This window comes from Cydia pomonella, chromosome 14, assembly GCF_033807575.1.
Source record: "Cydia pomonella isolate Wapato2018A chromosome 14, ilCydPomo1, whole genome shotgun sequence".
NCBI classification, from domain to species: domain Eukaryota; kingdom Metazoa; phylum Arthropoda; class Insecta; order Lepidoptera; family Tortricidae; genus Cydia; species Cydia pomonella.
The window spans coordinates 19,169,712-19,189,940 of NC_084716.1; the positions used below are offsets into that span (position 1 = coordinate 19,169,712).

General features: G+C 43.7%; 2 protein-coding genes across 4 annotated transcripts in view; one reads left to right on the plus strand and one right to left on the minus strand.

Annotated features, from left to right (window-relative positions):
• Positions 1-11,006, plus strand: part of LOC133525154 (mucin-2-like) — a 115,014-nt gene extending 104,008 nt beyond the window's left edge. Inside the window, 3 exon segments of the mRNA XM_061861417.1 lie at positions 124-3,483; positions 3,485-9,143; positions 9,789-11,006. Coding sequence (XP_061717401.1) covers positions 124-3,483; positions 3,485-9,143; positions 9,789-9,994 — 9,225 coding nt within the window. The 3' untranslated portion in view covers positions 9,995-11,006.
• A 965-nt stretch (positions 11,007-11,971) lies between these two features.
• Positions 11,972-20,229, minus strand: part of LOC133525112 (probable cytochrome P450 49a1) — a 61,779-nt gene continuing 53,521 nt past the window's right edge. For all 3 annotated transcript variants that reach the window (XM_061861364.1, XM_061861365.1, XM_061861366.1), the window contains 5 exons: positions 19,613-19,757; positions 17,454-17,617; positions 16,700-16,778; positions 15,299-15,502; positions 11,972-14,070 (listed from right to left, as the gene is read on the minus strand). In XM_061861364.1, coding sequence (XP_061717348.1) covers positions 13,951-14,070; positions 15,299-15,502; positions 16,700-16,778; positions 17,454-17,617; positions 19,613-19,757 — 712 coding nt within the window. In that variant the 3' untranslated portion in view covers positions 11,972-13,950. The remainder of the gene's footprint in view (positions 14,071-15,298; positions 15,503-16,699; positions 16,779-17,453; positions 17,618-19,612; positions 19,758-20,229) is intronic.

The window sequence follows — 20,229 nt, forward strand, 5'->3', positions numbered from 1 at the left end:
AGTGAAATCAACACTTAAGTATCAGTCACAAGTTTGTTCCATATGTTTTCTTGACAAATCGCAAAGTGCTACTTTTTTGCTAATTTAAGTTTACGTTCTAATAATTAATATTCTACTTCACAGCTCTGCACGAGCAACTGCGATGGTGACTGCAAGTCAATTACAACTGAAATAACAACAGGCCCACCTCAGATCAAATGTTACCCTGGATCCACAGATCCCAGGTGTCCAAAAGCCATACCACCCGCACCTAACTGCTACCCTGGAAGCACAGATCCCAGATGCCCTCAAATACAGACAACAGCCCCACCAACTTATGTACCAACAACCGGACGACCAGAGTGTTACCCAGGTTCAACTGATCCAAGGTGTCCAAGACCTACTACACCATCTGCCCCTAACTGCTACCCAGGATCTACTGACCCTAGGTGTCCAAGACCTACAACACCTTCACAGCCAAATTGTTTCCCTGGCAGCAATGACCCTAGATGTCCTAGACCAACAACGCCAGCACCACTTAATTGCTTCCCTGGTTCTAATGATGCCAGATGCCCTAAATCAAACACCACACCGGCGCAACCCAACTGTTACCCGGGAACTCAAGATCCTCGATGTCCTGAAGCTCCAAAATGTTACCCGGGTAGTACCAACCAAGCATGCCCACGAACTACACAGCAACCTAACTGCTATCCAGGCAGTACTGACCCTAGGTGCCCTAGGCCGACTACACCTGAGCCTAAGCCTGCCTGTTACCCTGGCTCGCCAGACCCTAACTGTCCTCAACCGCCTCGTCCTTCAACATTGTCACCCCCGACATATTTGCCACCGTCAACAACTGGACAACCTAAATGTTATCCTGGCAGTACCGATCCACGCTGCCCAAGACCAACATCTCCAGCCCCACCAAATTGTTTCCCTGGAAGCACAGATCCTCGATGCCCTAAACCTACCACTCAGGCACCTCCGAACTGTTTCCCTGGCAGCACGGATCCTCGTTGCCCAAGGCCTACTACCCCAGCGCCTACAACCACTGCTCGCCCCATTTGCTATCCTGGATCTCCAGATCCTCGTTGCCCAAGGCCAACAACTCCAGCCCCCACCACACCAAAAAAACCTCTATGCTATCCCGGATCCTCTGACCCTAACTGCCCTCAGCAACCAAGACCAACTACTTCGTCACCACCAACTTACCTACCTCCCTCAACGACTGGACAACCCAAATGTTACCCTGGAAGTAACGATCCACGATGCCCAAGACCAACTACACCAGCCCCTCCTAATTGCTACCCAGGATCTACGGATCCTCGTTGCCCAAGACCAACCACGCCTGCACCTACAACCACTGCTCGTCCTAATTGCTACCCTGGATCCACAGATCCACGTTGCCCAAGACCGACAACTCCTGCCCCACCAAACTGCTATCCTGGAAACACGGATCCACGCTGCCCAAGGCCTACTACCCCAGCGCCCTCAACCACTGCCCAGCCTACTTGCTACCCTGGAAGCACAGATCCTCGATGCCCAAGACCATCTTCACCCGCCCCCACTACACCAAGAAAACCTGTATGCTACCCCGGATCTTCTGACCCTAACTGCCCTCAACCAACTCGTCCTTCTACGTTATCGCCACCCACATATTTACCGCCATCATCTACTGGACAGCCCAAATGCTACCCTGGCAGTAACGACCCACGATGCCCAAGACCAACTACGCCTGCGCCCCCTAATTGCTACCCTGGATCCACGGATCCACGTTGCCCAAGACCAACAACGCCTGCCCCACCAAACTGTTACCCTGGATCTACAGATGCTCGTTGCCCACGACCCACTACCCCCGAACCAACAACCACTGCTCGTCCTAATTGCTACCCCGGATCCACAGATCCACGTTGCCCAAGACCAACAACGCCTGCCCCACCAAACTGTTACCCTGGATCTACAGATCCTCGTTGCCCACGACCCACTACCCCTGAACCAACAACCACTGCTCGTCCTAATTGCTACCCTGGATCCACAAATCCACGTTGCCCAAGACCAACAACTCCTGCCCCACCGAACTGCTATCCTGGTAACACGGATCCGCGCTGCCCACGGCCTACTACTCCAAGGCCCACTACACCAGCGCCCCCTAATTGCTACCCTGGAAGCACAGATCCTCGATGCCCAAGACCATCTTCACCCGCCCCCACTACACCAAGAAGACCTGTATGCTACCCCGGATCTTCTGACCCTAACTGCCCTCAACCAACTCGTCCTTCTACGTTATCGCCGCCGACATATCTACCGCCATCAACTACTGGACAGACCAAATGCTACCCTGGAAGTAACGACCCACGATGCCCAAGACCAACTACACCTGTACCCCCTAATTGTTACCCTGGATCCACGGATCCTCGTTGTCCTAGACCAACAACGCCAGCGCCACCAAACTGTTATCCCGGAAACACGGATCCTCGTTGTCCAAGGCCAACTACTCCGGCGCCTACCACCACTGCCCGTCCTAATTGCTACCCTGGATCTACAGATCCACGCTGCCCAAGACCAACAACTCCTGCCCCTCCCAACTGTTTCCCTGGCAGCACTGATCCTAGATGTCCAAAACCTACGACACAAAAAGCAGTCTGTTACCCTGGATCCCCTGATCCCAGCTGCCCTCAACCACCAAGACCAACTACTTTGTCACCAGCAACATACTTACCCCCATCGACTACTGAACAGCCCAAATGCTACCCTGGAAGTAATGATCCACGATGCCCTAGACCTACTACCCCGGCTCCGCCAAACTGCTACCCTGGATCCACGGATCCTCGTTGCCCAAGACCCACTACCCCTGCACCGACAACCACTGCTCGTCCCAATTGCTACCCCGGATCCACGGATCCACGATGCCCAAGGCCTACTTCTCCAGCCCAACCAAACTGTTACCCTGGAAACACGGACCCTCGCTGTCCAAGGCCTACAACCCCTACACCTAAAACTACTGCTCGGCCTAATTGCTACCCCGGATCTACAGATCCACGTTGCCCACAATCAACTACACCAGCGCCCCCTAATTGCTACGCTGGAAGCACCGACCCTCGATGCCCTAAACCTACCACACAAAAACCAGTGTGCTATCCTGGATCCCCTGATCCCAACTGCCCGCAACCCCCAAGACCAACTACTTCGTCACCACCAACTTACTTGCCTCCATCAACTACAGCACAGCCTAAATGCTATCCTGGAAGTAATGATCCTAGATGCCCAAGGCCCACTACACCAGCGCCCCCTAATTGCTACCCTGGATCCACGGATCCACGTTGTCCAAAACCTACTCCCACTGCGCCTACAACCACTGCTCGTCCCAATTGCTACCCCGGATCCACTGATCCAAGATGCCCAAAGCCTACTTCTCCAGCCCAACCAAACTGTTACCCTGGAAACAAGGACCCTCGCTGTCCAAGGCCTACAACCCCTACACCTAAAACTACTGCTCGGCCTAATTGCTACCCCGGATCTACAGATCCAGATTGCCCAAAACCCACTACACCAGCGCCCCCTAATTGCTACCCTGGAAGCATCGACCCTCGATGCCCTAAAGCTACCACACAAAAACCCAGTGTGCTACCCTGGATCCCCTGATCCCAATTGCCCAAAACCCCCAAGACCAACTACTTCGTCACCACCAACTTACTTGCCTCCATCAACTACTGCAGAGCCTAAATGCTATCCTGGAAGTAATGATCCTAGATGCCCAAGGCCTACTACACCAGCGCCCCCTAATTGCTACTCTGGATCCACAGATCCACGTTGCCCAAGACCTACAACTCCTTCTACACCAAATTGCTTCCCAGGATCAACTGATCCTCGTTGCCCCAAACCTACTACTCCTGCCCCACCAAATTGTTACCCTGGATCTACAGATCCTCGTTGCCCAAGACCCACTACCCCTACAGCTACAACAACCTCTCGTCCTAATTGCTACCCGGGATCCACAGATCCACGCTGCTCAAGACCTTCTACACCTGCCCCACCAAATTGTTACCCTGGAAACACGGATCCACGTTGTCCAAGTACTACTCCTGTGCCTACAACTACTGCCCGTCCTAATTGCTACCCTGGATCCACAGATCCACGTTGCCCAAGACCCACTACTCCAGCCCCACCAAACTGTTACCCCGGATCAACAGATCCTCGTTGTCCAAAACCGACTTCTCCTAAACCTGTTTGTTATCCTGGTTCTCCCGATCCTAACTGTCCCCAGCCATCAAGACCCACAACCCTAACTCCTCCAACATACTTACCCCCTGAACCAGAGAAACCTAGGTGTTTCCCTGGCTCCACTAATGCAAGATGCCCTAGGCCGTCAACTCCGGCACCACCTAATTGCTTCCCTGGATCAACTGACCCTCGATGCCCGAGGCCAACCACCCCTGCTCCACTAAACTGTTACCCTGGAAGCACAGATCCAAGGTGTCCTAAACCTACTACACCTGCAAAACTTAATTGTTTCCCTGGTTCACCTGATCCTCGTTGTCCCAAGCCTAATACTCCAGCACAACCTAGGTGTTATCCTGGAAGCACAGACCCTAGATGCCCTAAGCCAACCACCCAAGCTCCTCCAAATTGCTTCCCTGGAAGCACCGATCCTCGTTGCCCGAAACCTACTACACAAAAACCAGTATGTTATCCTGGTTCCCCTGACCCTAACTGCCCTCAACCTCCAAGGCCCACTACATCATCACCCCCCACTTATTTACCCCCATCAACTACTGCACAGCCTAAATGCTATCCTGGAAGTAATGATCCACGATGCCCAAGACCAACAACCCCGGCACCACCTAACTGTTACCCTGGATCCACAGATCCACGATGTCCAAGACCTACAACTACTGCTCGTCCCAATTGTTATCCAGGAAACAATGATCCTAGGTGTCCTAAACCTACTACCCAAGCTCTACCAAATTGCTACCCAGGAAATAATGACCCTAGGTGTCCAAGGCCAACCACGCCTGCACCAGCAAATTGTTATCCTGGGTCCACTGATCCAAGATGCCCTAAGTCTACTACTCAGGCCCCGCCTAAATGTTACCCGGGGAATAATGACCCTAGGTGTCCAAGACCAACTACCCCTGCTCCTCCTAGATGCTTCCCTGGTAGCACCGATCCACGTTGTCCAAAACCTACCAACACAGCTCCTCCTAATTGCTACCCGGGAAATAGGGACCCTCGCTGCCCCCAAACGACTCCTAGACCAGCTTGCTACCCTGGCTCCCCTGACCCTAACTGCCCTCAACCATCGAGGCCTACCACTTTGACCCCGCCAACATACCTTCCACCTTCAACTGCGGGACCAAAGTGCTACCCAGGGTCAAATGATCCTCGCTGCCCGAAGCCAACCACACCAGCAGCGCCAAACTGTTACCCTGGAAGCACAGATCCAAGATGCCCCAAACCAACTACGCCACCTACCCCCAAATGCTTCCCTGGATCAACCGATCCCCGTTGCCCAAAACCAAGTACCCCAGCCCCTCCGAACTGTTACCCAGGCAGCACAGATCCTAGATGCCCAAAACCCACTACTCCAGCTCCTCCCAAGTGTTTCCCCGGATCAACAGATCCTCGTTGCCCAAAACCAACCACTCCAGCTGAACCAAATTGTTATCCTGGAAACACGGATCCCAGATGCCCAAGACCTACAGCACCTCCACAAATCAAATGTTATCCAGGATCAACCGACCCTAGATGTCCAAAACCAACAACTCCCAAGCCTGTTTGCTACCCCGGTTCCCCTGACCCTAACTGCCCTCAACCCTCAAAACCTACTACTTTAACACCACCTACTTACCTGCCACCTTCCACTCAAGCACCAAGGTGTTACCCAGGCTCCTATGACCCTAGGTGCCCTAGACCAACTACCCAGGCACCCCCGAACTGCTATCCAGGGAATAATGACCCTAGATGTCCTAGAACTACTCCACCACCAACCACTCAAGCTCCGAGATGTTACCCAGGCAGCCAAGACCCTCAGTGTCCTAAACCAACCACCCCTGCCCCTCCTAATTGTTCACCTGGATCCACTGATCCTAGGTGTCCTAAACCGACAACACCTGCTCCTCCGAACTGCTATCCAGGAAGCACAGACCCTAGGTGTCCTATACCTACTACACAAGCACCTCCTAATTGCTACCCAGGATCCATTGATCCTAGGTGCCCTAAACCAACTACTCAAGCTCCGCCTAATTGCTATCCTGGAAGCACTGACCCTAGGTGTCCTAGACCTACTACACCCGCTCCTCCTAACTGTTATCCTGGATCCATTGATCCTAGATGCCCTAAGCCTACAACTCCAACACCACCAAGGTGTTATCCGGGCAGCCAAGACTCTAGATGTCCTAAGCCCACAACACCTAAACCTGTTTGCTATCCAGGATCTCCCGACCCGAACTGCCCACAACCACCAAGAACAACGACAGTTGGACCCACATACTTGCCACCTTCAACTCAAGGACCTAGATGTTATCCTGGTTCGAATGACCCTAAGTGCCCTAAACCAACTACACAGGCACCTCCTAACTGCTACCCAGGAAATAATGATCCTAGGTGTCCTAGACCAACTACCCAGATTCCACCAAATTGCTATCCAGGAAGTACAGACCCAAGGTGCCCTAAGCCAACAACTTTAGCACCAACGACTCAAGCTCCTAGATGTTACCCAGGCTCAAATGACCCACGATGCCCGAAACCTACTACCGAGGCTCCTCCCAACTGTTATCCAGGCAGCAGTGATCCTAGGTGTCCAAGACCTACTACCCAGGCACCACCAAATTGCTATCCTGGAAGCACAGACCCAAGATGCCCTAAGCCAACTACTTTAGCACCAACGACTCAAGCTCCTAGATGTTACCCAGGCTCAAATGACCCACGATGCCCGAAACCCACTACCCAGGCCCCTCCTAACTGTTATCCAGGAAACAATGACCCTAGGTGCCCTCGTCCCACGCCGCCAACCACAAGAAAACCCGCGTGCTATCCTGGTTCCCCCGACCCTAACTGCTCTCAACCATCAAGACCTACAACATTGACTCCTCCTACTTATCTGCCTCCTTCTACCCAAAGCCCAAGATGTTACTCAGGTTCTAATGACCCTAGGTGCCCTAGACCAACTACCCAGGCTCCGCCAAATTGCTATCCTGGAAGTACAGACCCTAGATGTCCGAGGCCTACCACTCAAGCACCGCCTAATTGCTACCCTGGAAGCACAGATCCTAGATGCCCTAAGCCTACCACTTTAGCACCAACGACCCAACCTCCACCCAGATGCTACCCAGGCAGCCAAGACCCTAGGTGCCCTAGACCAACTACCCAGGCTACGCCAAATTGCTACCCTGAAAGCACAGATCCTAGATGTCCTAAGCCTACCACTTTAGCACCAACTACCCAACCTGCACCCAGATGCTACCCAGGCAGCCAAGATCCTAGATGCCCTAAACCTACGACACAAAAACCCGTATGCTACCCTGGATCTCCCGATCCTAGCTGCCCACAACCTCCAAGACCTACGACTTTAACGCCACCTACTTACCTGCCACCTTCCACTCAAGGGCCTAGGTGTTACCCTGGCTCAACCGACTCTAGGTGCCCTAGACCATCAACCCAAGCTCCGCCAAATTGCTACCCTGGAAGCACAGACCCTAGATGTCCGAAGCCTACCACTCAAGCACCGCCTAATTGTTACCCTGGAAGCACAGATCCTAGATGCCCTAAGCCTACCACTTTAGCACCAACGACCCAACCTCCACCCAGATGCTACCCAGGCAGCCAAGACCCTAGGTGCCCTAGACCAACTACCCAGGCTCCGCCAAATTGCTACCCTGGAAGCACAGACCCTAGATGTCCTAAGCCTACCACTTTAGCACCAACTACCCAACCTGCACCCAGATGCTACCCAGGCAGCCAAGATCCTAGATGCCCTAAACCTACGACACAAAAACCCGTATGCTACCCTGGATCTCCTGATCCTAACTGCCCACAACCTCCAAGACCTACGACTTTAACGCCACCTACTTACCTGCCACCTTCCACTCAAGGGCCTAGGTGTTACCCTGGCTCAACCGACTCTAGGTGCCCTAGACCATCAACCCAAGCTCCGCCAAATTGCTACCCTGGAAGCACAGACCCTAGATGTCCGAAGCCTACCACTCAAGCACCGCCTAATTGTTACCCTGGAAGCACAGATCCTAGATGCCCTAAGCCTACCACTTTAGCACCAACGACCCAACCTCCACCCAGATGCTACCCAGGCAGCCAAGACCCTAGGTGCCCTAGACCAACTACCCAGGCTCCGCCAAATTGCTACCCTGGAAGCACAGACCCTAGATGTCCTAGGCCGACTACTTTAGCACCAACTACCCAACCTGCACCCAGATGTTACCCAGGCAGTCAAGATCCTAGATGTCCTAAACCTACGACACAAAAATCCATATGCTACCCTGGATCTCCCGATCCTAACTGCCCACAACCCCCAAGACCTACGACTTTAACGCCGCCTACTTACCTGCCACCTTCCACTCAAGGGCCTAGATGTTACCCTGGCTCCAATGACCCTAGATGTCCTAAGCGTACTACCCAAGCTCCACCGAATTGCTACCCAGGAAACACAGACCCACGATGCCCAAGAACTACTACCCAGGCGCCTCCAAGGTGTTACCCTGGAAGCACAGATCCTCGTTGCCCCAAACCAACTACCTCCACACCTACCACCCCAGCGCCGACCACCCCAGCACCACCCAGGTGTTACCCTGGCAGCCAAGACCCTAGGTGCCCTAAGCCAACCACACAAAAGCCACCTTGTTATCCTGGATCCCCTGACCCTAATTGTCCCCAACCACCAAGACCTACCACAAGTCCTCCGACTTACTTACCGCCTTCCACTCAAGGGCCTAGATGTTACCCTGGCTCCAATGACCCTAGGTGCCCGCAGCCTACCACTCCTAGCTCTTGCTACCCAGGATCGAAAGACCCTAAATGCCCTCAACCCTTCAGGCCAAGCAGCACTAATCCTCCATCGACATATCTACCGCCTTTCCCCAGTGAAAATGAAATCAAGGGCGGAAGAACTGCTAAAAACGTAGACTACGATGATGAAGCCCAGGCTGCTATAGGTAAGAATAATTAAAAATATATATATTATTCTAAAGGCCTGTTTCACAACTTTCACAATGTCCCAGTATTGGATAGCTAATTAACAAATAAACTAACTGCCAGATAAAACTTCCTGCAAAACTTAGCGCTTTATGTACCAGTTAAGCTTATTTGAAGGTTGTGAAACGCCAACGTTGACTTTGTTCGTCGACATTATTAGGAATTGAGTCATAGTTTTATGAGTTTGCAAAAAGCAAGAAATCCAAATCGTTTTACAGTGTTTTGTGTGAAAGTTTGTAAAGTTTCATATATTTTTGATAAAAGTTGCAGTAGTAATAAGGATACAACTGAAAGAAATAGGAGTGGCTTCAATTTTTTTTTCTTTACTTAATTAAATTAAAATAGATTTCCAGAAAAACCATATCATTGCTCATATCTTGTAGATTGTTACATATTTTTTTCTGCTTAAAAAGTATCATATTTGATATAAAAAATGGTTCAGAGCAACTTAGTTTTACAGTATTTTACGGAAGGTGGAACCTTAATATATTACATCTATTTCAGTTTATAACAGAGAAGAACATTAGAAAAATATAGGTGCAATAAATCAATTAATCTTTCTGTGTCTTAACAAAAATAACACTTCTTTCTATTTCCTTTTCCAGATAGCTTCCAGTTCACAAGGACGAAGCCTCGTTCCAGAAAAGCCCGTGATGTTAGCCATTTAGTCGAAACCATTGCTCAGGCAACCAACAATTCTGCTGTCATCTACGTCACAGTTGGCTCTGCGCTGCTTATGCTCTTATCTGCCACCGTAGCTGTGTATATGTACAAACACACCAAGAAACCTAATTCTCAGAGTACTTGTTAAATATCAGTGTAACTTAAAGATTTTGGAAATAGGATAAGGTAGAAGTACTAGTGCTCGACGCTGCACGAGTCATCGACATGGGCACTTTATTTCATGGAAATATAGGTTAAATTTGAACAACGAAATTTTTCTGTATTCGAACTTAATCCTTGTCACTTTGACATAAAGTGCCCATGTCGAGTACTAGTGCAGCATCGAGCACTAGTACTTCTACCTTACGCGATTAAACAAAAAGTTGATGGTGATTTGTTTTGTCTCTGTCGCGTTTGGCGTTTGTCATATAGTTTGTCATTTGTCAATTCTGTCGGAAATATTAAGAGTAATCATGATACATTGTGATACTAGTAAGTCTTTTATATCATGTTTTTTTTGTGATTTTCAATGCAAATGGCTGCTTTTGCATTATTATTTGTATTCTTATCTATCACTGCCGTATATTAAGCTAAAGTTATAATACTCGGATGCCTATTTTATTTCTTATAAAATAGTGCCATAAAACTCCGTTCTGACGCATCCTCAGAAAATATGTACATAACTTTTTTTTTGTATTCTTTATTTATTTGCCCTAGTCAAAATATTTGTATTTATATTCTGAAACCTTCTGATTTCAAGCTTGATTTTGTGATATTTACATATTTGTAAATAATAAATATACGCCAGTATTTGCATGTGGCCATTCGATGTAAAAATATGTATTTTAGTTATTTTGTAATATTATGTCAAACAATTGTCTTGCCCAGTTATGTACAAAAACAGTTATACAGTCGGTAACAAATGTTGCTACTCGAACGAAGTGCTCAAAAAGATCTACACAAGCTCTTATACTCTTGATGATAGAGTCGTGTTGAGATAATTTTGAGCACTTATGTTGCTGGCTGTACAATGAGGTGTAAGAAATGTAAAAATTAGAATGTGTTATTTTTAAGATAACCGCTTTTGTACATTTCAGGTGTTTTTAAGATTTGATGTTTTGTATCAAATAAAACATTCTATGAATGTAAATTTATACAAATTGTGTTTTACTCGTATTAACTGAAATTCAAGGATTTTCCATGCTGTCAGCCCGATTCGAACTTTAAGATATATCATACATTAATTAATTAATTAATTCTTTTAAAATTATAGTTTCAGTCAAGTTCTATCAAGGTATTAGGAGCTTTAAATACGACGTAAATTGTACGGTTAGTACAAGACAGTGTACGGTGATTTAATTAGCTCTTGTAAAGCGATAGATGGACTTTACAAGTAGCACGTGGACTACCGGCCATTTAATCCAAGATGGCGCTCGAACCGGAAGTCCCGTCAAACATTTGCTACATTTGCTAAAGATACGATATGGATTAGATATGTCAGTCAAAAGTGACGTTTCTTAAAACAAAAACACAATCTTAACACTGACATATCCAATCCATCTCTTACCCAAGGGATACAGAGGGGGCCTTCCCCCTCTGTATGTAATACCTTTATTAATAACGAAAAAACTTCCAATCAAAAATATAATTAAGAATATAATAACATACAATACCGAATACGACAAATACCATCATAATAATTACATTTACGTTATGGAGTGTGGAATTAAAAGGAGTGAAATCTCTTATGGTAGAACTGTTGCAAAAGTGTCCAGCTGTCAGCTATAAATAATAGTTCCAAATCTCTCCAGAGTAGCGCTAGAGTAGCTAAGAACCTATGCGTTATTGTCGGAGTGGAGTGCGCTGTCTATGATTTGTTTTTTTTTCTAGTATTCTAGGTATTGTAGCGCCACCTATTTAAAGTTTTTTGATGACACTTTTTGGTACATGGAGATTTCGTTCCTTATCTCCACCTTCCGTACATTTGCTAAAGATACGATATGGATTAGATATGTCAGTCAAAAGTGACGTTTCTTAAAACAAAAACACAATCTTAACACTGACATATCCAATCCATCTCTTACCCAAGGGATACAGAGGGGGAAGGTATTAATAACGAAAAAACTTCCAATCAAAAATATAATTAAGAATATAATAACATACAATACCGAATACGACAAATACCTAATGTCAAAATCATAATAATTACATTTACAGTACATATGGGGCTACTTTATAGCACTAGTGCGAGAAGTAGCATATTATGTTACTGTGTCGAACATTTAAAGGGACATATGTACTGTAAAACGTTGTACGATACATGTGCGAATAGGTAATTCGCAACTCGTGTCGATTTAAAACACTCCCTTCGGTCGTGTTTTAATTTATCGCCACTCGTTTCGAATTTCCTATTTTTCGCACTTGTATCGTAATGTACTATTACGTTATGGAGTGTGGAATTAAAAGGAGTGAAATCTCTTATGGTGTGGTGGCTGTTGCAAAAGTGTCCAGCTGTCAGAGCTATAAATAATAGTTCCAAATCTCTCCAGAGTAGCGCTAGAGTAGCTAAGAACCTATGCGTTATTGTCGGAGTGGAGTGCGCTGTCTATGATTTGTTTTTTTTTCTAGTATTCTAGGTATTGTAGCGCCACCTATTTAAGGTTTTTTGATGACACTTTTTGGTACACGGAGATTCCATTCCTTACCTCCACCTTCCATAATTTACGTATTTGCCGTAACTACAAAGCAGGTACATTCAAAGAATATAACTTCAGTAGATACCATTTCGTACCTTGTAGGGAACTCGCTCGACACATTTTTACGAAACTGCGCCAAAAAAACTTTCGAAACTATTGAGTATTTAAGGGTCCCCAGCAAGCTCGTTTCTCCATGCAAACGTAGTTTTTTTTTATTTTATTTAATAAACAAACAATTTAAAGTCTAGAATTTAATACAAGGATAAAACCTTACGCTCTTATTTTAAAACGACTTGATAGATTGATCTGAAACTTTTTATGTATGTACAATAGAATAAGGTATATCCTAGAGCTTTAATTACTTTATGTAGCTTCAAATAACATAGTTAAAAAATACAGCGAATTTAAGATTTTCATACAAAACTTGTTTTTGCTCTATTTCGTTTGTTTTATAAGATGGAGAAATATAAACTAGTTTCAACCTTTTATTATTTCCCTCATGTCATTGTATGTAAAGTTTCATTACAATCCAACATGTAGTTTTGATATGAGAACGAAACTCCGTTTGTATGAGAAATTGAAATTCGGCGGAACTTGCCGGGGACTACCTTATCATATTGTAAATACAAAGTTTCAGAGCAATCTAGCTATTCCTTTTAAAATGATTGCGTAACTACGTTTGTATGCAGAACCGAGCTTGCTGGGGACCCTTAAACCGTGAAATTAGCTCAATTCCATATAACCTACCTATAGTTTTTTTCCAGATATATTTGCAAGACACTAGATGGGTCTACCCTTGGTCAAAGGATTGTTTCACGGTCAATAAGCTTGATTCGAATAGGTCCGTCCAGTGTGTACATAGGATGTGGTAGTCCAGAGGAGGGCTGCCAGTACATAAATCTTGATTATACAGTCCAACGTCAAAAATTATACGAAATCCGATTGCATTATACGAAAACGATTATATGCATTTTTATTATTATACATACTTCAAAAACCGACTTGTATTTAGTAAGTAATAACTAAAATCTCTTAATAAGTAGTGCCAAAACACAGCCCAAAAAGCATCAAAACCCATCAAATGGCTGACCATTTGATGGGTTTAGACTCTGAAGTCTAAAGAGAAAAACCCCTCAAACCGTCACCGTATCGTATTGTTAAGTTGGCAATCCGTCTCTGTTAATCCCGCGTTGAAATAAAAATACGAAATAACCATACCTGTTTTTTCGTATCCACTTATACCGAATGACTACCTATACAGAATAGATACGATAAACAGTCCAATTATACGAAATTCGTATCGAATTATACGATCTGGCAGCCCTGCCTACCTAACTATTATTGTTTTCTTTTTAGATATGTTTGGAAAGCCCTTGCTTAGATGGGTCTATATTATACGCTTGCGCCCTCATACGGTGGTTTCACGGTCAATAATCTTGATCCGAATAGGTCCGTTCGGTGTGTACATAGGATGAATGTGGTAGTCTAGAGGCTCATGGTGGTATTCCATTTTGAACGCCTGCACCATCTGCGGAGCAACAAAACTTTGAATGAACAATTGCAGACTAACTCGTTGAAAAGACATAAATGGCAATTAATAAATGAGCTATAAGTTTTAATTATTTAGCTTTTAATAATTTTCCTTAATCTGTCATTTTAAATTATGTATTCGTAAATAAGTGTTTGGAAAAAAAAAACATTTTTGGTACAAGCATTTCTCGCTGACTGTACTTTTTAACCACAAGCAACTAATACTCATCGAAACAATTCTGAAAACCCCAAACACAATTAGGTTTCGTTGTTTCATCACAGAGTTCCCATGGCCACCTGGGTTCCCATGGCCACCTGGGTTCCCATCAGATCAGCTGGATGGTACCATAATATTGCTTTATCACCCAATTTACGTACCTATGTATGCAAATTTTAAGCTCAATCGGAAATCGGGAAGTGGGTCAAATTAAGCTTCCATTATTTGACCCACACTAACTAACAAACTATACTAACAGGACAAGTTAAATTAAAGCTTGTAAATAGGGATAAAATATTAATTAACTACCTAATTGAGGCTTGAATTTTTTTATGAATAAGGGGGTTAGACTGAGACTTTTCAAGTCAAGGATTATTTTATAAGGACAGCTGGCCCGTATTAGAAATATCATTAATGTTTGAATAGGTAGAAAATAACATGGTTAACTCCAGAAAACCCACCCACGAAAAAAATCATTCGGAATCTAGATTAAATTTGCGAGGCCAGAATCTGAGCAAGGTTAAAGTTGACTCGATATAAAAAAAAATCCCAAAGACATGTCCAATCGCGCGATCGCGAAATCTACCATCGCAAGTTTCGCGCGGTGCGCCTAATCTTGTGTTCCTTTCTAATTTACTGGCCTTACGCCCGCTCTTCAATAGTATTCGCAAGGGATTCAGTTGCGCGTTCACGAAATGCGCGACTGTCGCGAATCGCGATACAGTCGAGTCGAATGTCGTTGCCAAAACTGGATCACCGGCTGTTTTGGACGCAACCGAGAAAAAGATAAGATGAGGGAGAATTACGCATAATATTTATGATATAGGAGGCAAACGACCAGACGAATAACCTGATGGTAAGCAAACACCGTCACCGATGGACCCTATACCTATAACACTAGATAGTAGGGTAGGGCTGCTTAAGATTTAACCTTGATGACATTTAGTAGTGCTCGACGTCTACGACGTAGTTTAAGACATAGGTACTCGCATGCTCGGGTATACTTCACCTTACAAATGACGGTGTGTATCTCCAGCTCGGCGAACCTCCTGCCGAGACACATGCGCCGGCCGAAGCCGAACGGCAGCGACGCAAAGGCGCTGTGTTTGTCCAGCGGCGAGCGCTTGAGCCAGCGCTCTGGACGGAACTCGGCGGCGTTGGTGAAGTTTTCTTCGCTGTTGCCCATTACGTAGTGTTGGAAAATCACTTGCGTCTGGAATGTTTTGAGTGGATTTTTTATACAGGTTGTTAGCGTTTGTGCAAACCTAATGACCCTAGTTATTACTATGTTATTACCTGTATTATTTACTACACAGTTCTTTTGTGTACTACATTTAATGTTTAGATGTGTGTTGTTGTGTAGATGTAGTAACCAAAAATAGGAAAAGTATGTTGAGATGGTTTGGACACGTGGAAAGAATGAGTGAAAGAAGGCTAACAAAGACAGTGTATAAGGGAGAAGTAGAATAGGGAGCTGGAAGAGATTTTGGCGGATTTTCTCTGATCAAACTGGGGAAATCCTGAAGAAAGGCCAGGTGTAAAGCACCCTAAGCCTGCGAGCGTGTACGAGGAATGTTATGAAAGTGAAGGAAGCGAAAGAGGTATGTCAGGATCGTAACAAGTGAAAAAATCCGCGTGGTCTCTGCCTACCCTTCCGGGAAATAGGCGTGATTATATGTATGTATGTATGTATGTATGTATGTATGTATTTAATGTTTACAAAACTAGTCACTCTTTATTAGGGAACTCTTGACTAATAATAGGTGTCTAGATATTATTACTGTGTTAATAACTGTGACTACACACTATCCTTGTAGCTTATTCAAATTTGAGTCTCCTCTGAGGCAGTTCGTTGGTAGATGTTTCCTCTTAATAGAAAGTACTACAACATATATTTAAGATTAATTGTATCTCAGTAACTTGTGTATGAGATAATTGGTTGAATTTGAGAAATTGAAGATGAACAAGGATATAATGTTTATTTAAATGAATAAATATTATAGGACATTATTACACAAATTGACTAAGTCCCACAGTAAGCTCAATAAGGCTTGTGTTGAGGGTACTTACACAACGATATATATAATATATAAATATTTATAAATACTTAAATACATAGAAAACACCCATGACTCAGGAACAAATATCCATGCTCATCACACGAATAAATGCCCTTACCAGGATTTGAACCCGGGACCATCGGCTTCGTAGGCAAGGTCACTACCCACTAGGCCAGACTGGTCGTCAATGACTGGTCGTATTTATTCTTGGAATCAAAATCATAAAGATAAAGATAGTTTATCTTTCAAGTAGGCATATTAGAATGCGCTTATAAACGTCAAATAAAGCTACGCCGGCTCTAACCCAAGAAGATTTAAAGCCCTCCAAAATTGTAGGAGGTTAAGCTTACCCCTTTGGGAATGTTGTACCCGCAGATAATTGTATCCTTAGTAAGTTGTCGACCATTCCCGATGACCACTGGATACATTCTGAAAATAAAATTGTGTGTCAAAAAGTCAAAAGAATAGGCAACAGGTTAAAGTAGATAGCGATGTGCGGCTCCGTAAATTTTAATTGATGAAATTTATCCTGTAGTCATACAGTTCCAGTTCCAGTTCCAGTATCCGTAAACCCCTTCCCAGAATAGCCCCAACGATTGACTTTCCCTTTGATTTGCTTACCCGTTCATTTGCTTTAGCTCTAGGGTTTCCCTTCCTAATTCAAAATTTGATACCTGTGATGTCAATACTAGATACCCAGTCATTCACTTTAAACATAAATAAGCAATTTGATTCTATTTTTACGAAGATAAAGTTGAAAATGGCATAAGCGTTATAATTTATAATCCATACCCCTTCAAGAGGTTATATATAGGAAATGGTTAAAAAGCCAAATCAAAGGGTTTTAGGTAGAAACGGCTTTGCAAAGCCGAAATAACCCTTCTAAAACCCTTGAAGGGGATACCGGACCGGACCCTGTACAGTTCCATCTACATAGGCTGTCTTTGCGGCAGTGCGGCTACAATATTTACAACTGTTTTACTCGTGTTATTATTATATTATCTACGATAAAAACATTTCATGCATTACTCTTTATCACACCTACAATATAATTTTACTTTGCTTGTATTTCGCGTTGATACGTGTTTCTGGAGTCACGCTTACCTTAAAACTTCCTTAACGCACGCTTTTAGGTACGGCATTTGGTTGATATCTCCGGGCCTCAGATTCCGTCCTTGAAGTACTTGTGAGACCTCACTGTAGATTTTATCTTGTATATGTGGCCTAAGCGACAGTTGGTAGAGAATTGAAGCCACGGCGTTTGAAGTCTGAAATGTTATTACAATGCTTACATTACAAATAAACGAAAAGTGGAAAAGTTAACTTGGAACTCCGGTAGTCAAGAATTGTAACAGAGATGCACAGTATAAGGAATGAGGTGCCTTTTTATACCCAGTAGTCCGACATCGAACATTTTATAATTCTCGTTCGAAATTCAAAATCTCGGAAGCAGGGCTGTGCCAAGTCATTTCTTTTATTTTTTATTGTCAATTCCTTGATTATTTTAATTCCAGTACCAACATAAAATGGTAAGGACTACAATGTAGATGTAATAGTGGGCACCATACAAGATGTTACAAAAATACTAACGATATATTTAAAAGAATATTTGGTATTTTACACGGGTAGCCTATGGGTCAACTACACGCTGAAAGCCTATAATGCTCTTCGTATCCAGTATAATGATGCCTTCAGAATCCTGTTGAGGTTGCCACGGTTCTGTAGCGCTTCAGGAATGTTTGCCGAGGCGCGTACTGACGACTTTTATGCGATCAGGCGAAAGCGGGTCGCATCTATTCTAAACCGCATCCGAGGCAGCGACAACAGGATACTGAAGGTAATTGCCGACAGACCAGAGAGTTCCATCCTGTATACATGGGTCAAAATTATTAATTAAAATATTACGACATTTTTATACTTGTACCTATTGCTCTTTTGACATGAAATCATTATTTATGGGAATATGAATAAAAGTAGTAAATTTTGACATTGTAATTATTATTCTAGTCTATTTTATTTTGAATTTGTAATTATTTTTGTATTTATTATTTCATCTAATTTTTATTTTACTATGAATCATGATTTCATTGTTATTATGTCAATATTATTAATTATTTATTATTCTTATTATGTTTGGATATGATTTGATTTTAATGTACTTACTAACCCCTAGCTATAACGATGGTACTAACAATTTTTTATGGAATTCTGATAGTTCTGAAATAAAAATATTTTTTTTTATTTTATTTTTTATATTTCAACACGAAAAAAGTAAAAAGAAATATTTTAGCGTCATTTTTTGTATGGTAATGGTCGTCTCTGAAACAAACTCTCGATACTTTTTTTTTATGTGCCAAAAATATAACTAACTAATAGGTATTTTTTGCTCGCCGGCGACGTTCCGCCCGGGCGCAACCCTTAGCAAACATGCTTATACATACTGAAATCTGTTGCATCGTCACTTGTTTTTACCTGAGATCCGCAATTTTTTTTTGTTTCAAGTAGTACTACACGTTAAAAGTCGATGTACACTGGTAGATGCCTCTAAGCGCGTTGACGACGTGTTAACAGATATTGCAAAATTGTTACATATGACACTTATCTTAATAACGTCGGATTGAAGTGATATAGTCTGGCAAAAAAGTAATAACATTAATTGTAAAATAAAAAAAACTATACTCATCCCTCTTTTTGGGGTTATATATAAGAATAAAATACATTATGAATCTCCCTATTTTCCATTAACAAATGACTTTACGATTTACCAAACTATAGCATAATATTGTCTTGCAAAATGAAATAGTTGTAATGTGTAGGTATTTATTTAAGCTTTAACAACTACATTGCATATATGACTATACTTAAGTTTGTGGTTATTAATTTGTATGTGGGTAAATTTGCATAATTTAATTGATATTTTTCTTCGGCTGCTCTTGATAAAAGCGCTGTAAAAGGCTCGAAACGTCGGCATTCATTTTAAATTTATTATATATGGCGTAAATCGTTTTAATTCTTTTATTTCATGATTGAATGAAATAAAATTTAGGTAACATAACTATGGACATTATAGCCCATAAGTTATTCTAGTTAATGCACAGGTACTTGCGTGTTACATGCAAAATGATGAAACGGAAACTGGCTGCATCATTAATTAAATTAAGTGAATAGCTTTGCCGATCGGTTATAATTAGCGATCTCTATTATAGCAGAGCAGACTGTGGAGTGCATAATTTGATTTTGACGCCCTCTTGCGAGTATCTTACCGTATCTATTCCTACTAAGAACATATCCAAAGCGGCCACAGCAGCAACCCTGGTGCCGGCTGCAGCCACCAAATCCTGCAGAAGAGACTTGCTCGAGCTGGCCTTGCTCTCCTCCAGTGCTCTCTCCACGTGGCTTAGAGTTACACTGAAAATAATGAAAGGAGAGCTAAAACCAGACGCTTGGAAATTTTTTCTCTTAAGGGCACGGTTAGACCTCCGCTTTCTATTCACATGCCTAAACATATAAAATTTGCCTCTTCGCAAGCCGCTGATCTTGCAAACCGCTGGTCCATTCCATAAGAATTTAAACTGCTGTAAACAAAGAACACGTCTAAGGTCATACGGGCAATGGGTATTCTAATGTAAGAATTAATTTAAAAGTGTTTTTCTTTTGTAAAAACCTTTTGAATACCCATATGAAACAAGTACAATAAAGTTAATGGAACTTGAACTCCACAAAGTTAAAGTAGCACCTTATTTTCGCACACAAAACCCATAGCACCGAAAAAGGGGCGGTTAAAGACTGCAAGCAAGCAACAAGAATCAAGTTGATGTAATCGTGCGAATGTGTGACCCTATCTTTGATTATGTGACCGGGCTTTCAGGTATGAGCCAAA